Raw genomic sequence first — 19,763 nt, 5'->3', positions numbered from 1 at the left:
GTAGCGGCGGTGCGGCGGCTGGAGGCGGCCTGGTCCCGGGCCAGCTGGCCGGGAGCCCCGGGAGGGCGGGCGGGCGGGAGGCGCAGGGGAGGGAGGGCGGCCGCGGGGGAGGAGAGGAGCCGTCAGCAGGCCCGAGGAGGCAGGACTTCCTGGTGTGGGGGTTGTCAACAGCCCAGAAGGAGAAAGCCCGAGAGGCCGGAGCCGAGGAGCGCGGGGCCGGGGCCGGCGTTGCCACGCGGGAGGACACCCGGGAGCCCCCGCTCCGCGAGACCCCTGAGGCCCGCGGCCCCCGGGGAGGCGTCCCACCTGGAGGAGCGGCGGGGCCGAGCCGCCCCCTCCCGTGGCTGTCGGGAGACCCCCTGGGGGCTACAGAGGCCGCGCCTGCGCTCCACCGAGGAGGCGGGGGTTCCTTCTTTGCTGGGGACCCAACTTTCCACGGAGATGCCTGGCGGGGTCAAGTGCGCCCCCCGAAGAGGACCGGGCAGTCCCTGACCGCCCCCTCCCTGCACTCCCCGAGCTGTCCTGGGCCAACAGGCTCCAGGGAAGGACCCTCGACATCTTAGGCCGGGGAGACCCCAGCTCAGCACCGCGGCCCCGGCCGGAGAGGTAGGGTTCTGGGCGGGGCGGGGCGGCCCCGGGGCTGGGGGAGCGAGGCTGGGGTGGGCGGCCTCGGGGAGGCCGGCCCGGGCCCAGGAGCTGCTTCACCGCTGCTCACCCGGGCTCCGGGGCCGTTGCTTTCCCGGCGACTTGTGAGTTCGAGTCCTGAAAAGGAAATGCCAAACTTTGGGGCTCAGCCGCCTCTTCCTGCTCTGTGCACCCGCGGGGATCGCCATCCCCGGGTCTCTGCCGTCTCTCTCTTGGCCTGTCTCTTTGTCTCTGGGTCTCTGGTGGTTTCCCCTTCCTCCCCCAACCTGCTCCCCAGAGAGGAAGCCTCGGAGGTGGCCTGCCCACTGCTTTCTCACACGCATGCACACACTCACACACACACTCTCTCTCTGTCTTTTTTCCAGTTTGCAAACTCAGCTCTGGAGTTCGGCAGCGACATCAGCAGGAAAAACCTGCCCCTGCCCCCCCACCCCCGCCACCCCCCCTGCCCTCTTCCTTCACCAGCCAGGCACCCCCGGTTCCTGCCAAGCCCTCCCGCCATGTCGGACCCAGACATCCCCAGGGGCCCTGACGTCCCCGCCATGTGGCCCCCTTGTTCCAGGGGCGCCTGAGCTCCTGTACAGAGCCCCAGCTGCCCCCCCGCTGCCCCCCTCGGCCCAGGCCTGAGCCCCAAGGGACCATGAGTGGGGGCAAGAAGAAGAGCAGTTTCCAGATCACCAGCGTCACCACGGACTATGAGGGCCCAGGGAGCCCGGGGGCTTCAGAGCCCCCCACCCCACCGGCCCCCACCGGGCCCCCGCCCCGCCTGCCCAACGGGGAGTCCAACCCCGAGTCAGGAGGCAAGAGCACCCCACGGAACGGCTCCCCGCCGCCTGGGGCCCCTGCCTCCCGTTTCCGGGTGGTGAAGCTACCCCAGGGCCTGGGAGAGCCTTATCGCCGAGGTCGTTGGACGTGCGTGGATGTGTATGAGAGAGACCTGGAACCCCCGAGCTTCAACCGGCTCCTGGAGGGAATTCGAGGGGCTTCGGGGGGCACAGGGGGTAGATCTTTGGATTCCAGGTTGGAGCTGGCCAGCTTGGGCCTGGGCACCCCTGCCCCACAGCCAGGCCTGTCTCCCGGCCCCACCTCCTGGCTCCGCCCACCCCCCACCTCCCCTGGACCTCAGGCCCGCTCCCTAACTGGGGGGCTGGGCCAGCTGGGGGTACCCGGCAAGGCCAGGGCAGAGACACCCCCCCTGTCCGTCTCACCATCCCAGCAGCGCCCCCAAGAGCCTGGGGCCGGGGAGATTTCAGGCACGCCCTGGGGCTCCTCTCCCCTGCCCACCCTGAGGGTGGAAGTGGAGGCCGGAGGCTCAGCAGGGGGGATGCCCCTGTCCCGAAGGAAGGATGGAGCCCTGCGGCTGAGGATGGACTTGGGTGCTCCAGAGGACACGGGGCAGGTAAGAGTCAAAGAGACACCCGGGAGCTGGGGTGGTGCTTGTCCATTTTGGTCTCTGCCTAACCTCTACCCTGGGCCTCCATCTCTCCACCTCTATCTCCGTGGTCACCTGTCTGTCAGATGAGCCAGCCCCTGCTTTCCTTTCCCTTCCGTATCACTTGGGAGTCCATTCCTCCTCCTCCTTGCTCACCGGCACCCTGCACCTTCTTTCTCTTTGGACTTGTGTCTGTATCGCCGAGTCCCAGCCTCTCCATCTCTGTGGCCTCTTCACTTTGACCTTCACCTTCGGTCTTGGTCTCAGTCCCTCTGGCTCCAGCAGTTGAGGGTGAGAGCCCCTGTAGGGCTGGGGAGCCAAGCCTCTGGGTGAGGAGCTGTCAGGGTTTGGGGACTGGGGATAGGAACGAAGGGAGGCATCCAGCCCAAACCAGATGCGGGGTGTTTTCTCCTTCCTACTAACCACCCTTCCCAGTCCCCACTCCATCTTTGGCGCAAGCCAAGCCCCTCGTCCTCAGGCATTGGGTGGGGGGAACGCATTACCGGGATGGGGGTGCTAGCTGCTGGGTGAGCTCCACCCCCAGTTCTGCATCCCAGTTCCCTGCCTCTGGATCTCACCAGGATCGGTAACTGGGGGTGACCACTTTGGAGGGCTGGCTTTCTTGGGGAGAGGCGGGAAGCAACCGAGAAAGAGTTAAATCATCTCCTCTTTCTGCTTCCTGTCTCCAAAAGAGGAACAAGTCTGGGCTGGGGGGCAGGATGCCTAGTCCCGGGGTGGGGGCGGGCAGTGGGCAGCCAGAGATGTGGGGGCTGCATGCTGCTGTCCCGGAGGAGAAAATAACACCTTGGGTTGCAGGAGGAAGGTAGGGCATGCAGGGATGGGAACTTTCCCCCCTTCCTGGCCTTGGGCACAAACCACAGTATAAAAATAACCTGAGACTGGATGTCTGGGCCCTGTCAGGACCGGTCAGGACTGGCCCCCCACCCCCACCCACTCCTGGCCTCAAGCTCACATCTCTCACACACACACCCCTACTTTTTTTTGAGCCCTTCCATGCCGCTCTTCTCCTAGGGGAGAAGATACTGTCCCCGGGTTCCCTTCTCCTAGAGCAAGCCCCCTCGGCCCCCCACCTCTGGTCTCCATCTTTAAGCCCTGGGGCCCGCAGACCCTGCCCCTGTCTCTTCCGTGCTCCCTAGCCCCCCTATCTGCCCCCATGGCTCAATCCCTTCCTGTGGGGGGTGTCCAGGATGTACTTCCCTGCCTTTCTATACCACCATTCCCCCCGCCCCTGTTCTCCTTCTCTGAGTGGGGCGAAGGGCTGGGGGTGTCACCTGGGCCCCCTTCCCCGGCTCCGTCCCTCTAACCACCTTGGACTCTCTGTTCTCTGCTTTTCCGAGAAGCTGGGGCCTCCGAGGCCTCACAGAGGCAGCTTGTTCCTGTCGCCCCCGCCCTCCTGCAACCGCCCCCAGCGCCTGTTGGGCTGCACGGTCCCCGCCCCGGCTCCGCCCCCCCCAACTCTGAGATGGCCCCCACCCCTCCTGCAGCTGGGCTAGGGAGCCCGAGAACTTCACCTGGGCCGGGAGAAGTTTGAGGGGAGAGGCTGGGAAGGGGGGTGAGGAGGACCCGTTTTGAGGGTTCATTCATTCCACCAATAGCGATTGAACCAACTCTCCCTCCTGAGCCCCTGGAGCTGACCTGCTAACAGGGGAGACATAACACATATTGTAATTTCAGGTCATGTTAACAGCTGTAAAAAAAACCCTGAAACAGTCCAGTTGGCTAGGGGATGATGGGGGAAATGATGCCTCTTGGGGAAAGGGACGTTTTAGCTGCATGATGTAGGTCACTGACCAGAGGCAGGCATGGCACTCTGGCTCAGCTGGAGGAGGGGGGCTGGGGTGCAGACCAAGGCCCCTCTCTGATGCCCCATGAACTGGTGTCTGGAAACCTCTCACCCCATCCTCAGGGTGGACAGTTGCCATTGCTTCTACTTCCTGCCCAATATCTCCACCCTGAGCTGGGGGGTGGGTGGGTGGGTACAGGGGCTCCTAAGAGGCAGGACTCTTGGGTCCTTAGAAGGGAGTGAGGGGAGAGAGGAAGGTGGCCAGGCAAGTTATGCGATGTCTGGTGTCCTCTTCTGGGTGCGATGGCTCCTATCTCTCCACCTCCAGGTGCCCCAGCTTGACTCTCGCCCCAGCTCCCCTGCCCTCTACTTCTTCCCCGATGCCAGCCTGGTTCACAAGTCTCCAGACCCCTTTGGGGCAGCGGCAGCCCAGAGCCTCAGCCTGGCCCGCTCCATGTTGGCCATCAGCGGCCACCTGGACAGCGACGATGACAGGTAAGGTGGGCTCGCACCCCCAGCACCCGGGGTCGCTGCCTGGGAGGTGTTTCCCACCCCAGGTGCAGCTGGGAGAGGACTGAGGGGGCCCCCGCCGGTGGAGGACTGCCAGATGGTTGCGTCTCTCAGAATGTTGGGAGAACCGTGTTGTGTCACCCCAGAGCTGGTGCAGGGTTAGAGGTCATCTGCAGTTGTGTGGGCCGCCTCCCAGTTCTCATCTCCCTCTCCCCTTTTCACTGAAGGGACTGGGACCCTCTCTCCTTTTGAGGAGGCACCCTGATTGTCTGTAGGGCCTGCTTTAGGAGCTTGGGGTTTCCCCATTCCAAGAAAGCACTTCCTGCAGATTCTGTCCCGAGGGGGTGTGCTGGGAGCACCTCGGGGCCCAGCCCTCCCCCGGAGCGGGCCTTTCTGGGCTGCATTTGAAAGGGAGACTGCCCTGGTCCCCGGTGGGGTGGGCAGAACTTCCTGTTTCCAGGGCCAGGTTTCAACATAAGAGTGTCAGAAGCTGAAGAGGGAGGAACAGAATTGGGCGGCAGATAGCTGGGCCGCCCGCGCCTGGCTGGGGACTGATAGGGCCGGGGGAGAAGGGCCGGGCGGGGGGAGTGGGGCTTCCTGCGCGAGGCCCCCGGGGGGCGGGACTTCCTGTCCGCCAGTCCCAGAAGGGGTGGGGCTTAGCGAGTGGGTGGTGGAGGGGCCTCTTCCCCATCGAGACAGCCCCCTGGAGCCGGGGCTCAGGCCCCCCCAGAGAAAAGGGCCTGCGGCTTTGCAGACAGAGGGGGGGCAGGAGAGCGTGGGGTGGAGGACAGGGTGCGCCGGGGCTCCGCGCTCCGGAATGTGCGAGGTGTGATGGCGTGCGGGCCCGGGGAGTCACCTGCCCCGTGGCTGCTATTCTCGGCACGTCCCACCCTCTCCTCCTCCCACTCGGGAGCTTCTCTGGCAACGGGGCCCTGTCCCTCCCCCACCCCTGTTGACTTCACAGTCCTGCTTTCTGTCTTAGAAGTTCTGCCTCCGGAGGCCTCATCAGCGCTATTCTTTTGGCTTGTCCCCACCTCCCCTCCCTCCTTCTCCTGGCTTGTCCCCTCCTCCCCGCCCTCCTCCCTGGCCTGACCCACCCCCTCCCTCCGTACGCCCTAGTCTGACCGGTCCGGCTCCCAGCTTCCACTTTCCCCCGCTCCACTCTGGGCTCCGAGGCTCTGGGGCTCTGGCCAGCCCTGCCCTTCGTGCCTCACCCTGCTGGGCCAGCGGGTTTGGGTTAGGCCAGGCCCCCCTCCCACGATTGGGGTGTGTAGACCCCCCCCCATTCCTCTGGGGTCCCTGGAGCTAGCAGGAGAATGGGGTCCAAGTGGGCGTGGAACCTGCCTTTTGAGAGGGGTGTTTAGTGCCTGGATCCCAGAAGGATCCAGAATCTGTAACTGGGGGTGATAGGGAGCCTGGTGAATTCAGACTGCTCACCTGTGCCTGGGTAAAAGTCTGAATAAGTGAATGAATGAAGGATGGCCAGCCTGGAGGATCCAGGCATGCGAGGAAGGCAGAGGATCCCAGAGGCCTGGGAACGAAAAGGTCCACTTAGTTATCCAGGGCCTCCTGGAGGTGAGGTGCTCCCAGTCTTATCACACAATCCTAGAAATGACCCCTGGATCCCCACTTTCCAGATGAGGAAACTGAGACTCGAAGCTGGAGGGTTTTAGAAACTTGTCCAAGGTCACCCAGCCAGTAAGTGGCAGGACTTGTGTCTGAACCTGGCCGGACCCTAAAGCTATGTTCACCCCTTACTTCGGCTGGGCTCCTGTACCCTGAGGGCAGGGGAGGAGGCAGCGGCCTCCGGGATGCCATTTCTGTGCAGGACAGAGGCTGGGACAGCTCTCCCCAGGAGGGCAGGAAGCCAGCCCCTCTCTCCCCACCCTGGCCTGGCCCTGCCCACAGATCCGGGAGGCAGGGAAGGTTGCTGGCCTTGGGCCCAGCCCCTGGGGGCTCCTCGGAACACAGCGAGGGAGCAGGGCCAGCCCCCTTGGCGGGGCAGAACTTCCCCAGCTCCCAGACGTCCCTGCTGCTTCATGGGGTCCTCATTTTGAGATGGTTTGATTTAATCTTCAGAGAGGGAGACCAGCTTCTAGGGCTTTGCCCCCGGTCCCGGGTCCCAAAGGTCCCGCAGAGCCCTAGACCCCAGCTTGCCCATCATGCAACGCACAGCTCCAGGGGGCACCGTTTGCATTTGAAGTTGTGGTGGATGCTTCAAGTCAGGACAGTTGCCCCGAAGATGGCACTAAGCATCTCGAAGAAGGGGGCATTTTGTTCTTATTCATACAGAATCACCTTTGGGGGTTGTGGTGAGGGCTGAGCCCGTCCCACGGATCGCAGGCTCCCAGGGATTCCGGCACAGTGCCCGCAGCCCCTCGCTGGGGGCGGGGGGGGGGGGTGGTGCGGAGTCCGGGACCCTGGAAGTGTCAACATTAGCCTGCAAGAGTGGAAAAGGGCTTTCAGAAGCGCTAGACAAACAGGAGATAGTCATCTATTAGCCAACAAATGTTTGTTGTATTATTCCTTTATTTCTGGCAAGAAGGAACAACTCACTTGGCGTCTTCACCCAAGTGTCCGCCAAAGCAAGGCCTGTGTTGCTCTCCCTGTGACCCTGCCCCCCCCCCCCCTTGGGCCTCTGTGACCTGTGTTCTAGGGGTGGGGTGGGGTGGGAGTGGTGGCTGGGTTTTCTGGGCTGTTGGGGTCTCCACCCCGGTGGCACAGATTGAAATAGCTGTGAAAACTGCTTTCTTTCCTGCTGCTTGGCCCGCCCTCTGCTCTTGAGTTTCTCTTCTTCCCCCACCCCACCCAGTGCAGCTCTCTCAGGCCCCCACCTGTCAGCGCCTTCTGCACCCAGGGCTCCGATGGGAAATGGAAAATTCCTGGCTCCCTCGTGCTCCCTTCCTGGCTGCAGGGCCTCATCCCAGGGTCACCTTGAATTGAGGGCTGACCCCCCCTGCCCCCCCCCCCGCCCGACACCTAGAGCACCAAGTTGGAGCTGTCAGCCTGGAGGGAGGGCTTGACAAGGGGGCAGGGGTGTGGAGGGCAACAAAGTGGGGCCTCTGCTCCGAGAGGGCTGAAGCTGGGGGTTGGAGGATGGGACTGGCCATCCTGGAGGGCTGGCCTGGGGGCTCCTTGCGGGGGGACATGAGGCAGGAGCCTGAGGCCCAGAGGTGAGGAGAGGGCACCTGGTAGAATGGGCAGAGCACAGAGGCCCAGGAAGGAAGGGCCTGGGCCAGGCCGAGGCGGCCTGAGGAAGAGCCAGGTTCTGGGACCCGAAGTCCTGGGGCTGCCTGCCCGGGAGCCTGGCCCTGTGGCCTGTGAGCCAGGCCTGAGTCGACCCCTGGTGGCCACTTCCCGAACTGCAGCCTGAGCCCGCTCTCCTGACCCTGCCATCCCGAGCTCCCAGCTTCTTTTCCAAAGCCCCTGCTCCCATTCCCAGTATCCCGCTTCCAGCCTCACCTTCCTCCCACCCCTCAAGCCTGTGCTCCCTCCAAGACCCCCAGACCTGGGGTGCAGCTCCATAGGCCGTGCTTGTCTTACGGGTGTCTCAGCTTTGGTTCCATTTCCATGGTAACCTCTCCCAGTCCTGCTCACCCCCCCAACAGTGGCAGGTGGGGGACCCTGTGCCCCAGGCCTCAGGGGTCACCCATGATGCAGGCTTTGCATTTGGGGTGTGTGCTCAGAGTCTGAGGCACGTTAGAGCCCCCCCAACTGCCTGCGCACCCCCTTTCCCACGTCCCAGCTGAGAGGAGCTGCTGAGGGCTTGAGGGAGGCCAGTGTTGGTCCAGGGCAGCCAGGCCCGGGTCAAAGGGGAGAGACCTCCAGGGCCCGGTGCCCCCCACCCTCCACTCCTCCCCGGCCCCGGCCACGGCCACCAGCTGACTGCTCAGCCGGGCCCCTCCCCTCTGCTCTGGGACTGCTGCCAGGGTGCGAAGGGGACCCTGGCACTGACCGCGCCTGGGAATTCCCGCCCACCATGGCGCCGGTGGGAGGGGGTCCCCGTGTCCCGGAGGAGCCAATGGCAGCCAGGCCTGATCCCCGGGGGGCGGTGTATATCTTCAGCCTGGCCCCTCCAGGCGCCGTCTCCTCCCCGGCCCCTTGCCTGGCACCAGCCAGACCCTGCTCTGCCCGGGGGGCTCTGAGCCCCCCAGGCGCTCCTTCCCTTACAGCTCTCTCCCTTCGGGGCGCCTGGGGGCCCCCTCCCTTCAGGGATGGCCCAGCCGGGGGTCTCGGTCAAGTCTCTGGTGTCATCCTATGAGACCCGAGTGGTGGGGATGGCTCCTGGGCCACCCCGGAAAAGGGGCTGCGTCTCCTCCCCTTGCTCCCCTCGGGCAGCATCCCCCAGGCCGGGGGCACCGGGACCCCCACCCCACCGGGGCCTGGGGGTGCCTGGGCAGCTACCCCTACCCTGCCGGGGGGTGGACAAAACCCTCCTTTCCCTGATTCTCTACTGTCACAGGTACGGGCAGGGGTGCAGGGGGAGGCTGCAGGGCGGGCCACAGGGGGGAGGCCCGAGCAGCCCCGATCAGCGCCTGGCAAGGCAGAGGCTGGGGGGACACCTGGCTTGCCACCTATTCCTCCACCTCTCGCCTCCCTGTGTCTCCCCAGCGGCTCCGGAAGCCTGGTTGGCATTGACAACAAGATCGAACAAGCCATGGTAAGAGAAGCCATGTGGATTCATTGGCCCCAGCAGGTCCCGGCTCGGTGTGCTGCCACCCAGGCCTCTGTCCCCGTTAGCTGTCCCTCTGTCCCAGCCCTGCTCTCCTCAGTACTAGGGGACACTGACTCCCAGTGGCACTCCTCTGAGCCCTCTGTCCCTTCCTGTCTCTACCTGAACCCCTGGCTTCTCCTGGTCCCCCGTCTCTGCCCTTGACCCCTGACCCTGTTTCCTTGCCCTCCCCCACCCCGCCCTCCCTCTCCCTGATTTGCTTCTTCCCCATCATTTGGGAGCAGGGAAGTGTCCTCTTCACGCCCAGGTCCTCAGGGTTGGCACTGGCCGGGGACCCCCTGACCCTCTGCCTGTCCCTGGGCCCCCCAGGACCTGGTGAAGTCCCACCTCATGTTTGCGGTCCGCGAGGAGGTGGAGGTGCTGAAGGAACAGATCCGCGACCTGGCCGAGCGGAACGCGGCGCTGGAGCAGGAGAATGGACTGCTGCGGGCCCTGGCCAGCCCTGAGCAGCTGGCCCAGCTGCCCACCTCGGGGATCCCGCGGCTCGGCCCCCCAGCGCCCAATGGGCCCTCCGTCTGAGCCTCCCTTCCCTCACAATGTGCCTTTGGGGGCTGCCACGGCCGCCAGGCCTTGTGCCGCTGCCTGCCCCCTCTTCCTATGCAGCTTTAATGCCCCCGAGTCCTGGGGACGGGAGGCCGAGGCTCAGCACGCCTGTGCCCCCTTGCCTGACCCCATCTCCCCACAGTCCCCGGGGACTGGGCTAGGGTATCCCCAGCCTTGATGGAGGCGGGCAGGGGGGAGCTTCAGGAGGGGGTGTGAAATGGTCGGAGCCTGCCCCTCCCCACTCCCTTTTGGGCCAGTGTCCAGTCCCCCAGGAACCCCCAGCAGTTGATGGCTTGGGGGAGTTGGAGGCTCCCTGGCCCTCCCCTCCTCACCCCTTGTGCCCTTGCAGTGCCCCCTCCCCTCTGTCCAGGGGAGGGCGTATGGACAGTATCTGGAAGTTCTGGGATTCAGGTTGTTATTAAAATAATAATTATAATTAAAAGATCTGAAGAAACTTGACTTTGGGGGCTGGCATCTCTTTGCTGCCGTCAAGATGGGGGGTTGTCGGGGAGGTGGGGGGAGCCGTGCAGGCCTGTTTCCGCTTGCAGGAGGAAGATGAGGCCGGGGCCCGGAGCTCCTCTGGAGACAGTGTCCGGGCTGGTGAGGTTTGATGGCGCAGAGGCAGAGTGGTCGAGAGAGAGGTGCAGGGAAAGAGCCGGCTGGCAGCCCGGATCCTGGGAAGGGGCAGATGCAGTGAGGTGGAGGAGTTGGGGGTGGGGTCTGCCCACGTGCTGGGAGGAACAGGGAAACAATGAGGCCTTTGGTGATTGTGCAGGATCCACCCCCAGCTTCTCAGCGTGTCCCCTCTGCGGGCTGGATCCGGGTGGCTGCTTAGGGGCGGGGCAGGGGGCCTTGAATGGGCCCCTTGTCTTGGGGCTGGGTGTGGGCCAGACTCTCCGGGCACACGGTGCCCTCGCCAGGCCTGGCCACCCGCCGCGGCGTCCACCCCCAGCTGGCGGTGGACCGGCCCCTGGATGCACAGGGCGCTTCCCAGCGAGCCTCAGCCCAGTCCCATCCCCTCCCTGAGGGTAGGGAGCAGGGCTCCACCTAGCGGGGAAGACGGGAAGGGCAGCGGAGCACAAGGGGCCTTGGGCTGGAGGGGAGTTGGGGAGGGGGGTGAGCCAGATACCTGCCCTATCACCCCCGAGAATTAGGGCCTCGAGCAGGTACCTGGATTTTCTGCATCTCAGATTTCTCATTGGCAAAATGGTGCCAATACCCATCCTGGAGGGCTGCCGGGAAGATCGCCTGCCGCGGCAGCTGGAAGACACCTAGCCCCCAACAGGCACCCAGTCAACGTTAGTTCCCCGTCCCTGGATCTGGGGGAGAAGGGCTGAGGGTGTAAGGTTCCTGGAGGGCCTCGGGGGTTGGGGCGCTGGCCGGGGAGTGTCTCATAATGGACTAGAACTTTCCCTGGCTCCACATTCTCTTCCACTTGGACTCCTCTCCCTGTCCCAGGGAGGGGAGGAAAGGCCTAGGATGAGTGGGGGGGGGTCGCGCTCCCCATGGATTCCCTGTTCCTTTCTTCACTGCTGTGCTTGAAGCTCCTCAGCTCCCACGTGACCACTCGACCACTCGGGTGGTGGCAGCCGGCCTGCAGCCTGCCCTCCACCCCCACCCCTGTCTGCTCGGCCTCCTGCCTCAGGGCTTGTTGTCCTACCAGGACAGATGGCTGGGGTCCTTGGGTTCTTCCGATGGGTTTGGCGAAAGGTTACTTTCTTGGTGAGTTTCAGAAATTGCCTCGTCCTGACGACGAGGGGTGCTGGTCCTGTCACTAGGTCACAGCTTGGCCCCCACCCTCTGGCCTCCCTCCCCTCCTGGCCTCCTGGGGCCAAATGAGACAGGGAGGGAGGGGGTGAGGGAGGGCAGCTGGGCAGGGGGTTGAGGCAAAGGAGGCCATAAAACTTGCTGCCCCTGCCCCCGGCTCCCTGTGTCTCGATTTCTGTTGATGTGTCTCTGCTCCGTCCCTCTGTGCTGTGTCTCCTCTCCACGTCTTGGTTTGCAGGTCTTGTTCTGGAGACGCAGAGCCAAGCAGACCGTGATGCAACACTCTGAGTCCAAGAAGCCCGTGAAGGGGGTGGAGAAGACTCACAAGATGCCCGAGCCTTCGAAAGGTGCCGAGGCCAAGGCCCTCAGAGAGGTCGAGACGCTCAAAGGGACCAAGACGCCCAATCTGGATGAATCCTCCAACATGACCGATTCCTGTGTGTCCACCAAGACGACGGAGGGGACCCAGGAGGGGACCCAGGAGGAGCTCGGCCAGGGGGGCCGCTCCCTGCTGCAGCTGCCACGGTCGGCCGTCCATTCTGTCTCCACGCTCATGGTTTCGGCCCTGCAGTCCGGCTGGCAGATGTGCACCTGGAAGGTCAGTGCCACCCCACTTGTCCCCCACCCCCGCCAGAAGATGGCCCAATCCTCCTTGCAGTCTGTGGTTCCATGATTGTTTCCTGTGCCTCTATTAAGTGCTGTGCACCAAGGTTTGGTGTCCTAAGGGGGTAGGACGTGGGAGGTGCGGGGGGACTATGAGAGCCCAAAGGAGGGGCTTCTCATCCAGAGCTGGGCGTCAAGGAAGAGCTCTGAAGGAGGTCACCTGGCCTGTGTGGAGGCGGGGGGAGAGATGGAAGTGGGGGTGGGGGTGGGAGAAGCGTTCCGTGAAAAGAGAAAAGCCAGGGTCCTTCCTTCCACCAGAGGAACCCTGGAGCCACCTCGTTCGAGGCAGTGTGGGCCAGCCAAGTGATGGAGTCTGGATCTTACCCTACGTTAGACATTTGAGCTGAGGGAGTGACACGATCAGCTTTTGATTTAGCAATTCCCCCGCCCTCGTAGGTCCCTGGTGCGAATGTCATATAAAATGGTACAGCCTCCCTGGAAAACAGTTTGGTAGTTTCTTAGAAAACAAAACGTTCAGTTACCAAACGACCCAGCATCTGCCCTTTCGTTTACCCCAGAGAAATGAAAACTTATGTTCACGTGCAAATCGGTACGCAAATGCTCGTAGTAGCTTGACTCATGGGCAGCCACCCACGGCATTCAGCAGGCAGATGGCTGAGCTGCGGGGCACCCACAGCAGGCCACCTCCGTACCCGGCTATACAAAGGAGCAAACTTGGTAGAGGCAACAACTGGATGCATCTCCAGGGGATTCTGCTGAGTGAAAAAAGCCAGTTCCCAAAGATGATGTACTGTATGAGCCCATGTATATGATGGAACATGCTGGAGATGACACAGTCATAGACATGTATCTGTGGTTACGTGGTTGCGAGGGGCTGGGGGGTGGGGAGGTGGCGGCTCACCAAAGGGCAACAGAGGCTGGCTGTGCTGGTGGAAGCACTCTAGGTCTTGGGCTGTGGCAGTCTGGATATAGCCTCCACGTGGGATCAGGGCGCGTAGACTTAAATGCACGCAGACACACACACACACACACACACACACACACACACACACACACACACACACACACACACACACATGAATGAGTCCAGGTATAGCTGGGGAAATCCGAAAAAGACCAGGAGATTGCATAGATGTCACATCCCAACCAGTATTGTTCTGGAATGTTGCAAGATGTTTCCATCGGGAAAAATTGGGTGAAGGCGACACAGGATCTCGCTGTTATTTCTTACAACTGTACGTGCATCTATGCTGTTGTCAGAATAGAAAGTTTAATTCAAAAATGTCTAGGTCACAATCAAATCAACTGATTTTAGCCTTGAAGAAAGGGTTCATTAAGAAATTATTAATTTGTGTAAAGAGCTCACCTCATTGCCCTGTGGCGGGGGGTGTCAGGAGGGTACAAGCCCACAGGCAAGGCGAGGTGTGGGGAGCTGGCAAAGTTCTGGTCCGAGGTGAGGAGGGTGGGCTTGGGGGAGACGCATCAGGTAAAGCCAATGAATGGGTCGGAGGGGTATTTAAGAGGTAGAATCGCTGGACCAGGGGCTTCGTTGGAAGGGGGCGATGGGGAAAGGGAGAAAAAGATAAGTCAGGGTAGGCTGGGGCCATTCATTGGGATGGAGAAAGGAGGAGGAAGAGCAGGCCTAGGGGAGAAGGTGATGAGTTTAGGCTGTTGGGACAAGATGTGTTGAGATGCCAGTAGGATATCTGAGTGGGCGTGTCCAGGAGGCAGCGGGGTATCCAGGCCTGGAGGCCAGGAGGGAGCTCTGGGCTGGAGACAGAAGCTGGGGACTTATTCTGTCTTCCTTGGTTTAAGCGCTGAGTGGAGGAACTCATAGGTGGTACGATGTGGCCCCGTTTGCCAGGAGCTTGTACTCTAGTGGAGACAGCATGTAGGAAACGTGGTCCAGTGGGGGGAAATCCAAGAGTAAAGTCAGCAAACTCCTAGTGCAGCCTGAGAAGGCTTCCTGGAGGAGGTGGTGCCTGGGCTGGGGCTTGATGGAGGAGGTAGAGTTAGCAAGCGCCTTGCTCTTTCTCTGCAGGCACCCAGGCTCTTTGCATACTCTCTTCTCTCCCTTTTCTAGTCTATGAGTTCTGCTTCGATTCCCTCCCAAATGAAGACCGGGTCCCCTCTAGAGTCGCCGGAGGCTGAGATGCTGCGGGAAGTGTACCTGGTGCTGTGGGCTATCCAGAAACAGCTGCGGCAGCTGGTCCACAGGCAGGACAGGCGGCGGCGGTACCGCATCCGGCACGTGGGTCCCCAGCCTGAGTCAGTGCAGGGCCCGAAGCAGGATGCCCGAAGTCCCCTCTAAGGGGAACCCCAGATCCTCCGAGAGCCCCTCCCTCCCTCCCTCCCGGGTGAGGTTGAGAGGAGGGGTCAGGGCAGCAGGCCAGGAGTTGTGGGTGAGGAGACGTTTTCATGCTGTCACCCCTTATTGGCAGCCCCAAGGCCAGGCCTGGGGTCCCACACACTCCCCTTCATCCCGTTTATTCAATTTGTAAAAATTATCAAAGTATTGGAAAATAAATCTCAGCTATTTCTGAACACATCGCCGGTGTTTGTGGAAGGACAGAGACAAGGAGGGGCACTGGGGGCTGGGGGTTGCAGAATGGGACAGGAAGGGGCACCCAAGGTGGCGGCCCAGATATGTGTGGGAGTAACCTGTGGGCCTGGGGGCGGCAGTGCGGGGTGGCGGGGGGTGGGGGGCGGTGGACAAAGGCTGAATCGCCTTGGGGCGCTCTGCCAGGCCTACAGCTCCAGCATCAGCATCCATTTAGGGATCACCCACTGGCACCAGGCCCTGAGAGCCACCTGCTCCCCCCCAAAAGGCCACATGAGACCCGGGGAGGTCATGGGGGACATCGTCCAGGGCCCTGAGGCAAAGGAGGCCCCGCTGGCAGTTGCCCTTCCCAGGCCAGCCTCTGCACCCCCTCCCGGCACTCCTAGGCTTGACTCCCAGGGTCGGAGCGTCTGGGGACACATATAAGGGGTGTCAGGGACCGTCAGGCGGGGAAGCAGCTCAGGCCCTTCTCGGCGGAGCTTGGCCTGCCTTCTGGTGCACCCAAATGCAGAGGAAAGGGGCTTCTCCCTGATGGTAAAATGCAGGGATGTAAGGACCACAGGGCAGCAGGAGGCAACGGGGCTGGAGGGGAGCAGAAAGGTGCCCGGGAGGGGAGGGAGGGAGGAGAGTGGGCACAGAGGGTGGGGCCGGGCCTTATTCAAAGAGAACTGAGTCCCGGGTAACCTCAAGGAGAGCAAGGGGAGGGGCTGCTGGAAGCCCTCAGCTCACAAGGAGCCTCAGCGTCACCCCTTTGGCCAACGGCGGTTCTGAGAGAGTTTGGTTCCATGGCCGGAATCCCGGTCACCCCTTCCTGGAGTCCCGAGCAGCCAGAGGCCCTCCTTATCTCCGGCTCCGCTGGCCAGGCCGAGGAGGAAAGGCCTGATGTTGCTGACTGTCCCCCCAGCCCCAGGAAAAAAATATATATACTTTTTTTTTCCATTTTTAATAATGTTTAATAATGCAGTTGTTTGGCACAGTTGTATAGATGGGTCCATAGTAGGTTGAACTTTAGTGTGCCTCCACGGTATTTTTTTTTTAATTAAAAAATTTTTTTTAAATACCAAAAAAAACACCAAATGCAAACATTCCAACTTTTGATCATTCCGTTCTACATATATAATCAGTAATTCACAATATCATCACATAGTTGCATTTTCATCATCATGATCATTTCTTGGAACATTTGCATCTATTCAGAAAAAGAAATAGACAACAGAAAAAAATTCATATCCCCCACTACTCCCCCTCACTGATCACCAGCATTTCAATCTAAATTTAACATTTGTTCCCCCTATTATTCCTCTTTATTCCATATGTTTTATTCATCTATTGACAAGGTAGATAAAAGGAGCACCAGACATAAGGTTTTCACAATCACACAGTCACATTGCAAAAGCTGTATCATTACACAATCATCTTCAAGAAACATGGCCACTGGAACACAGCTCCACATTTTCAGGCAGTTTCCTCCAGTCTCTCCACTACATCTTGACTAACAAGGTGATATCTTTTTAATGCATAAGACTAACCTCCAGGATAACCTCTCGACTCTGTTTGGAATCTCTCAGCCATTGACACTTTATTTTGTCTCATTTCACTCTTCCCCCTTTTGGTCAAGAAGGGTTTCTCAATCCCCTGATGCTGAGTCTCAGTTCATTTTAGGGGTTTTCTCAATCCCTTGATGCTGAGTCTCAGCTCATTCCAGGATTTCTGTCCCATATTGCCAGGAAGGCCCACACCCCTGGGAGTCATGTCCCATGTAGACAGGGGGAGGGTGGTGAGTTTGCTTGTTGTGTTGGCTGGAGAGAGAGGCCACATCTGAGCAACAAAAGAGGTTCTCTTGGGGGTGACACTTAAGCCTAATTTTAAGTAGGCTTGACCTATCCTTTATGGGTTTAAGTTTCATATGAACAAACCCCAAGACTGGGGGCTCAGCCTATAGCTTTGGTTGTCCACACTGCTTGTGAGAATATCCAGAATTCGACTTGGGGAAGCTGAATTTTCCCCCTTTCTCACCACTCCCCAAAGGGGACTTTGTAAATACTTTTTTATTCACTGTTCAAATCACGCTGGGATTCATTGGGGCATCACTCTGGACAAACCAACAAAATCTCACATCCTACTTAAGGTTCCAAGGTTTTTTAATAAAAAAATTTAATAAACATAACAACATACAAACACATACGTTCTTACCATATGACCATTCCATTCATGATATATAATCAATAACTCACAGTATACACAGTTTTTTAACCCACCACTTATTAAACACCTATAACTATTTTTCAAAAATATTTTTTTTGTGCCAACATATACAATACAAAACTTCCCACGTGAGCCGTTTTGGAATGTACAATTCAGTGGAATGAATTACATCCGTAATGTGCTGATATCACAGCATCCACCACCAAAATGCTTTCAGCTCCCCTAAAGGAAACCCTGTTAAGCAATAACTCCCGTTTCCCTCCATCTGACCCCTGGGAACCTCTGATCTGCTTTCTGTCTCTACGAATTTATTTTTTCTAGATATTTTATACAAGCAAAATCAAACAATATTTGTCCTTTTGGATCTGGCTGACTTCACTGAGCATGATGTTTTCCAGGTTTATCTGTGTTGTAACCTGTTCGGCTTCATTCTTTTTTTTAAGACTGAATAATATTCCATTGCGGGCCCAGACCACCTTTTGTTTCTCTGCTTGTACTGGTTTGAAAGGATGTATGTCCCCTAGAAAAGTCATGTTTTAATCAAAATCCCATTTCATAAAGGTAGAATAATCCCTATTCAATACTGTACTTTGAAACTGCCATCAGATCATCTCCCTGGAGATGTGATTTAATCAAGAGTGGTTGTTAAACTGGATTAGGTGATGACATGTCTCCACCCATCTGAGTGGGTCTTGACTGGTTTATTGGAGTCCTATAAAAGAGGAAACACTGTGGAGAAAGGACGAGATTCAGAGAGAGCAGAGCAGAACGACATAGCCAAGAGAAGCAGAGTCCACCAGCCAGCGACCTTTGGAGATGAAGAAGGAAAATGCCTCCCGGGGAGCTTCATGAAACCGGAAGCCAGGAGAGAAAGCTAGCAGATGACGCCTTGCTCCCCATGTGCCCTTCCAGATGAGAGAGGAATCCTGACCGTGTTCACCACGTGCCCTTCCACTCGAGAGAGAAACCCTGAACTTCATCGACCTTCTTGAACCAAGGTATCTTTCCCTGGATGTCTTAGATTGGACATTTCTAAAGACTTGCTTTAATTGGGACATTTTCTCAGCCTTAGAACTGTAAACTAGCAACTTATTAGATTCCCCTTTTAAAAAGCCATTCCATTCCTGGTATATTGCATTCTGGCAGCTAGCAAACTAGAACACAGCTCATCTGTCGATGGACACTTGGGATGCCCCCACCTTTCGGCTATTGTGAATGGTGCCATGATGAATATTGGGGCACAAGTATCTGTCTGAGTCCCTGTTTTCAGTTTTTTGGGATATATACCAAGATGTGGGATGGCTGGGTCTGGTGGTGATTCTGTGTTTAACTTTTGGAGGAGCACAACTATTTGATGATACTGTGAGCCATTGATTGAACACTTTGGATGATTATATGGTATGTGAATATATCTCAATAAAATTGCATTAAAAAATAAAGTAGACCTCCGAGAGTGAGGGAAAAAACCTTCAGAGGAGCTGCCAAGATGTTTTCTCACTAAGACTGTGTTACTATTTTTTTTTGGCACGGGCAGGCTCCGGGAATTGAACCCGGGTCTCTGGCATGGCAGGTGAGAATTCTGCCACTGCACCACCGTTTCACCGCCCTCACTGAGACTATGTTTATAAGTCTTATTCTAAATCATTCTCGTAACAGGCTTATGATGAAGTCTTATCACTTCCATTTCTCAGAGGAAAAAACGGAAAGGCAGAAAGTTCATGTTTAGAGTCATGCTGCTTTCATTCATCCAACGAATGAGCCTAGCTTGTACAGGACATGTACCATAGCAGGTATTCAGTGAACGAATGACGTGGCTTTACCGGGAATCAGTCCTGGGTTTAAAGCCGAAAGTCAAAGTCTGCTGCCAGGTTTTCAGACTGATGTACAGCAGTTAGTTTCTGAAGCTTTCAATCACCAATTATTCATTGCTTCCCTATTATGTGCCAGGGACCATTCTGGGGCCAAACAGCATGGTGTCATGTCTATTTCGCAGGAAGCCCTGAAATTTAATGGGTCCCAGGGCTTTGGGGTGATGCCTCATCGTCTAAGAACCAGCATCAGCCCCTCAAGCCCTTAGAAACCTGCTTTTCTTCTACTGAGGCCCTAAGATTTTAGTGAGAGGTGAGTAGGGAAGGGTGAAGGCTGGGCTCCCGAGGGTCACTGGTAAATAGCCTTGCAAGTAGCTACAGGCCCAGGAGCCAGTCCCGGCTTGAGGCTGTAGACTGGTGGGAAGGAATACTCTCATTTTTCTTTGGCACTTTCAGCATCGTGAGGATAGGAGTGGGGGAAGGAAGAAGGTGAGTTCGGTCAGCAGCCAAGGAAGATGCTGGCACATCCCACTCCCAGACTTGGATTCCTGTCTGGGCTTAGCCTGGCTGGGCAGGGAGGCTTGTGGGAGAGAAAGGAATGGGATGGAAGGGAAAGGCTTCCAGAGCTCTCTCTTCCCAGAGGTCTCAGCAGCCAGGTAGTCTCTTCCCTTCCCCATCTTAAGCAATCCAGCCCAGAGCCCTGGAGAAGGACTTTGGTGAGATTTGAGGAGGAACTTTCCACCTGGGATGAAGAGGCATATTGAAGTTCCTTTGGTGGTGATTTAGGGGGTGGGGCCATGGGGGGTTGTGGTCACAGAGTATGTGTTTTTTACCCCACCCCCAGCCCTCTCCTGGGAGGGAGCAATGGGGGACGGACCAGAGTGAAGTCCGGGGCAGAAGAAAATTTGCCTTCCATGACAGTCTTGAACAAAAATCCCACCCTGGACACCTCCATTCTCCTCAGCAGACCCCAGGTGTTCTAGTCTGCTGGCTGCCAGAATGCAATATACCAGAAACACAATGACTTTTAAAAAGGGGAATTTAATAAGTTGCTAGTTTACAGTTCTAAGGCTGAGAAAATGTTCCAATTAAAGCGAGTCCATAGAAATGTCAATCAGAGGCATCCATGGGAA

General features: G+C 58.5%; 1 protein-coding gene across 3 annotated transcripts; it reads left to right on the top strand.

The window, feature by feature from the left end:
• Window positions 1-95: 95 nt before the first annotated feature.
• Window positions 96-14,599, top strand: LOC143667038 (TSC22 domain family protein 4). Of its 3 annotated transcripts, XM_077140772.1 has the most exons (6): window positions 96-606; window positions 1,011-2,044; window positions 4,210-4,376; window positions 9,003-9,051; window positions 11,672-12,031; window positions 14,141-14,599. In XM_077140772.1, exons 2-6 carry the CDS (start codon window positions 1,286-1,288, stop codon window positions 14,366-14,368), a joined length of 1,563 nt encoding a protein of 520 aa, XP_076996887.1. In that variant the 5' UTR covers window positions 96-606; window positions 1,011-1,285; the 3' UTR covers window positions 14,369-14,599. The 3 variants fall into 3 exon arrangements, with proteins under 3 accessions (XP_076996887.1, XP_076996885.1, XP_076996886.1); XM_077140770.1 differs by lacking the exons at window positions 11,672-12,031; window positions 14,141-14,599 and adding an exon at window positions 9,433-10,125; XM_077140771.1 differs by lacking the exons at window positions 96-606; window positions 1,011-2,044; window positions 4,210-4,376; window positions 9,003-9,051 and adding an exon at window positions 9,639-11,388.
• The last annotated feature ends 5,164 nt before the right edge of the window (window positions 14,600-19,763 follow it).

Source organism: Tamandua tetradactyla, chromosome 23 (assembly GCF_023851605.1).
Source record: "Tamandua tetradactyla isolate mTamTet1 chromosome 23, mTamTet1.pri, whole genome shotgun sequence".
Lineage (NCBI taxonomy): Eukaryota > Metazoa > Chordata > Mammalia > Pilosa > Myrmecophagidae > Tamandua > Tamandua tetradactyla.
This window is presented reverse-complemented; position numbering and strand designations above follow the sequence as displayed.

What these genes read in the sequence shown, in the direction of transcription:
- LOC143667038 (XM_077140772.1), top strand. Translation starts at nt 1,286, where the DNA reads ATGAGTGGGGGCAAGAAGAAGAGCAGTTTCCAGATCACCAGCGTCACC. An exon ending in CTCCAGAGGACACGGGGCAG is followed by an intron (nt 2,045 to 4,209) that starts GTAAGAGTCAAA and finishes CTCCACCTCCAG; the next exon opens with GTGCCCCAGCTTGACTCTCG. An exon ending in ACAAGATCGAACAAGCCATG is followed by an intron (nt 9,052 to 11,671) that starts GTAAGAGAAGCC and finishes CTTGGTTTGCAG; the next exon opens with GTCTTGTTCTGGAGACGCAG.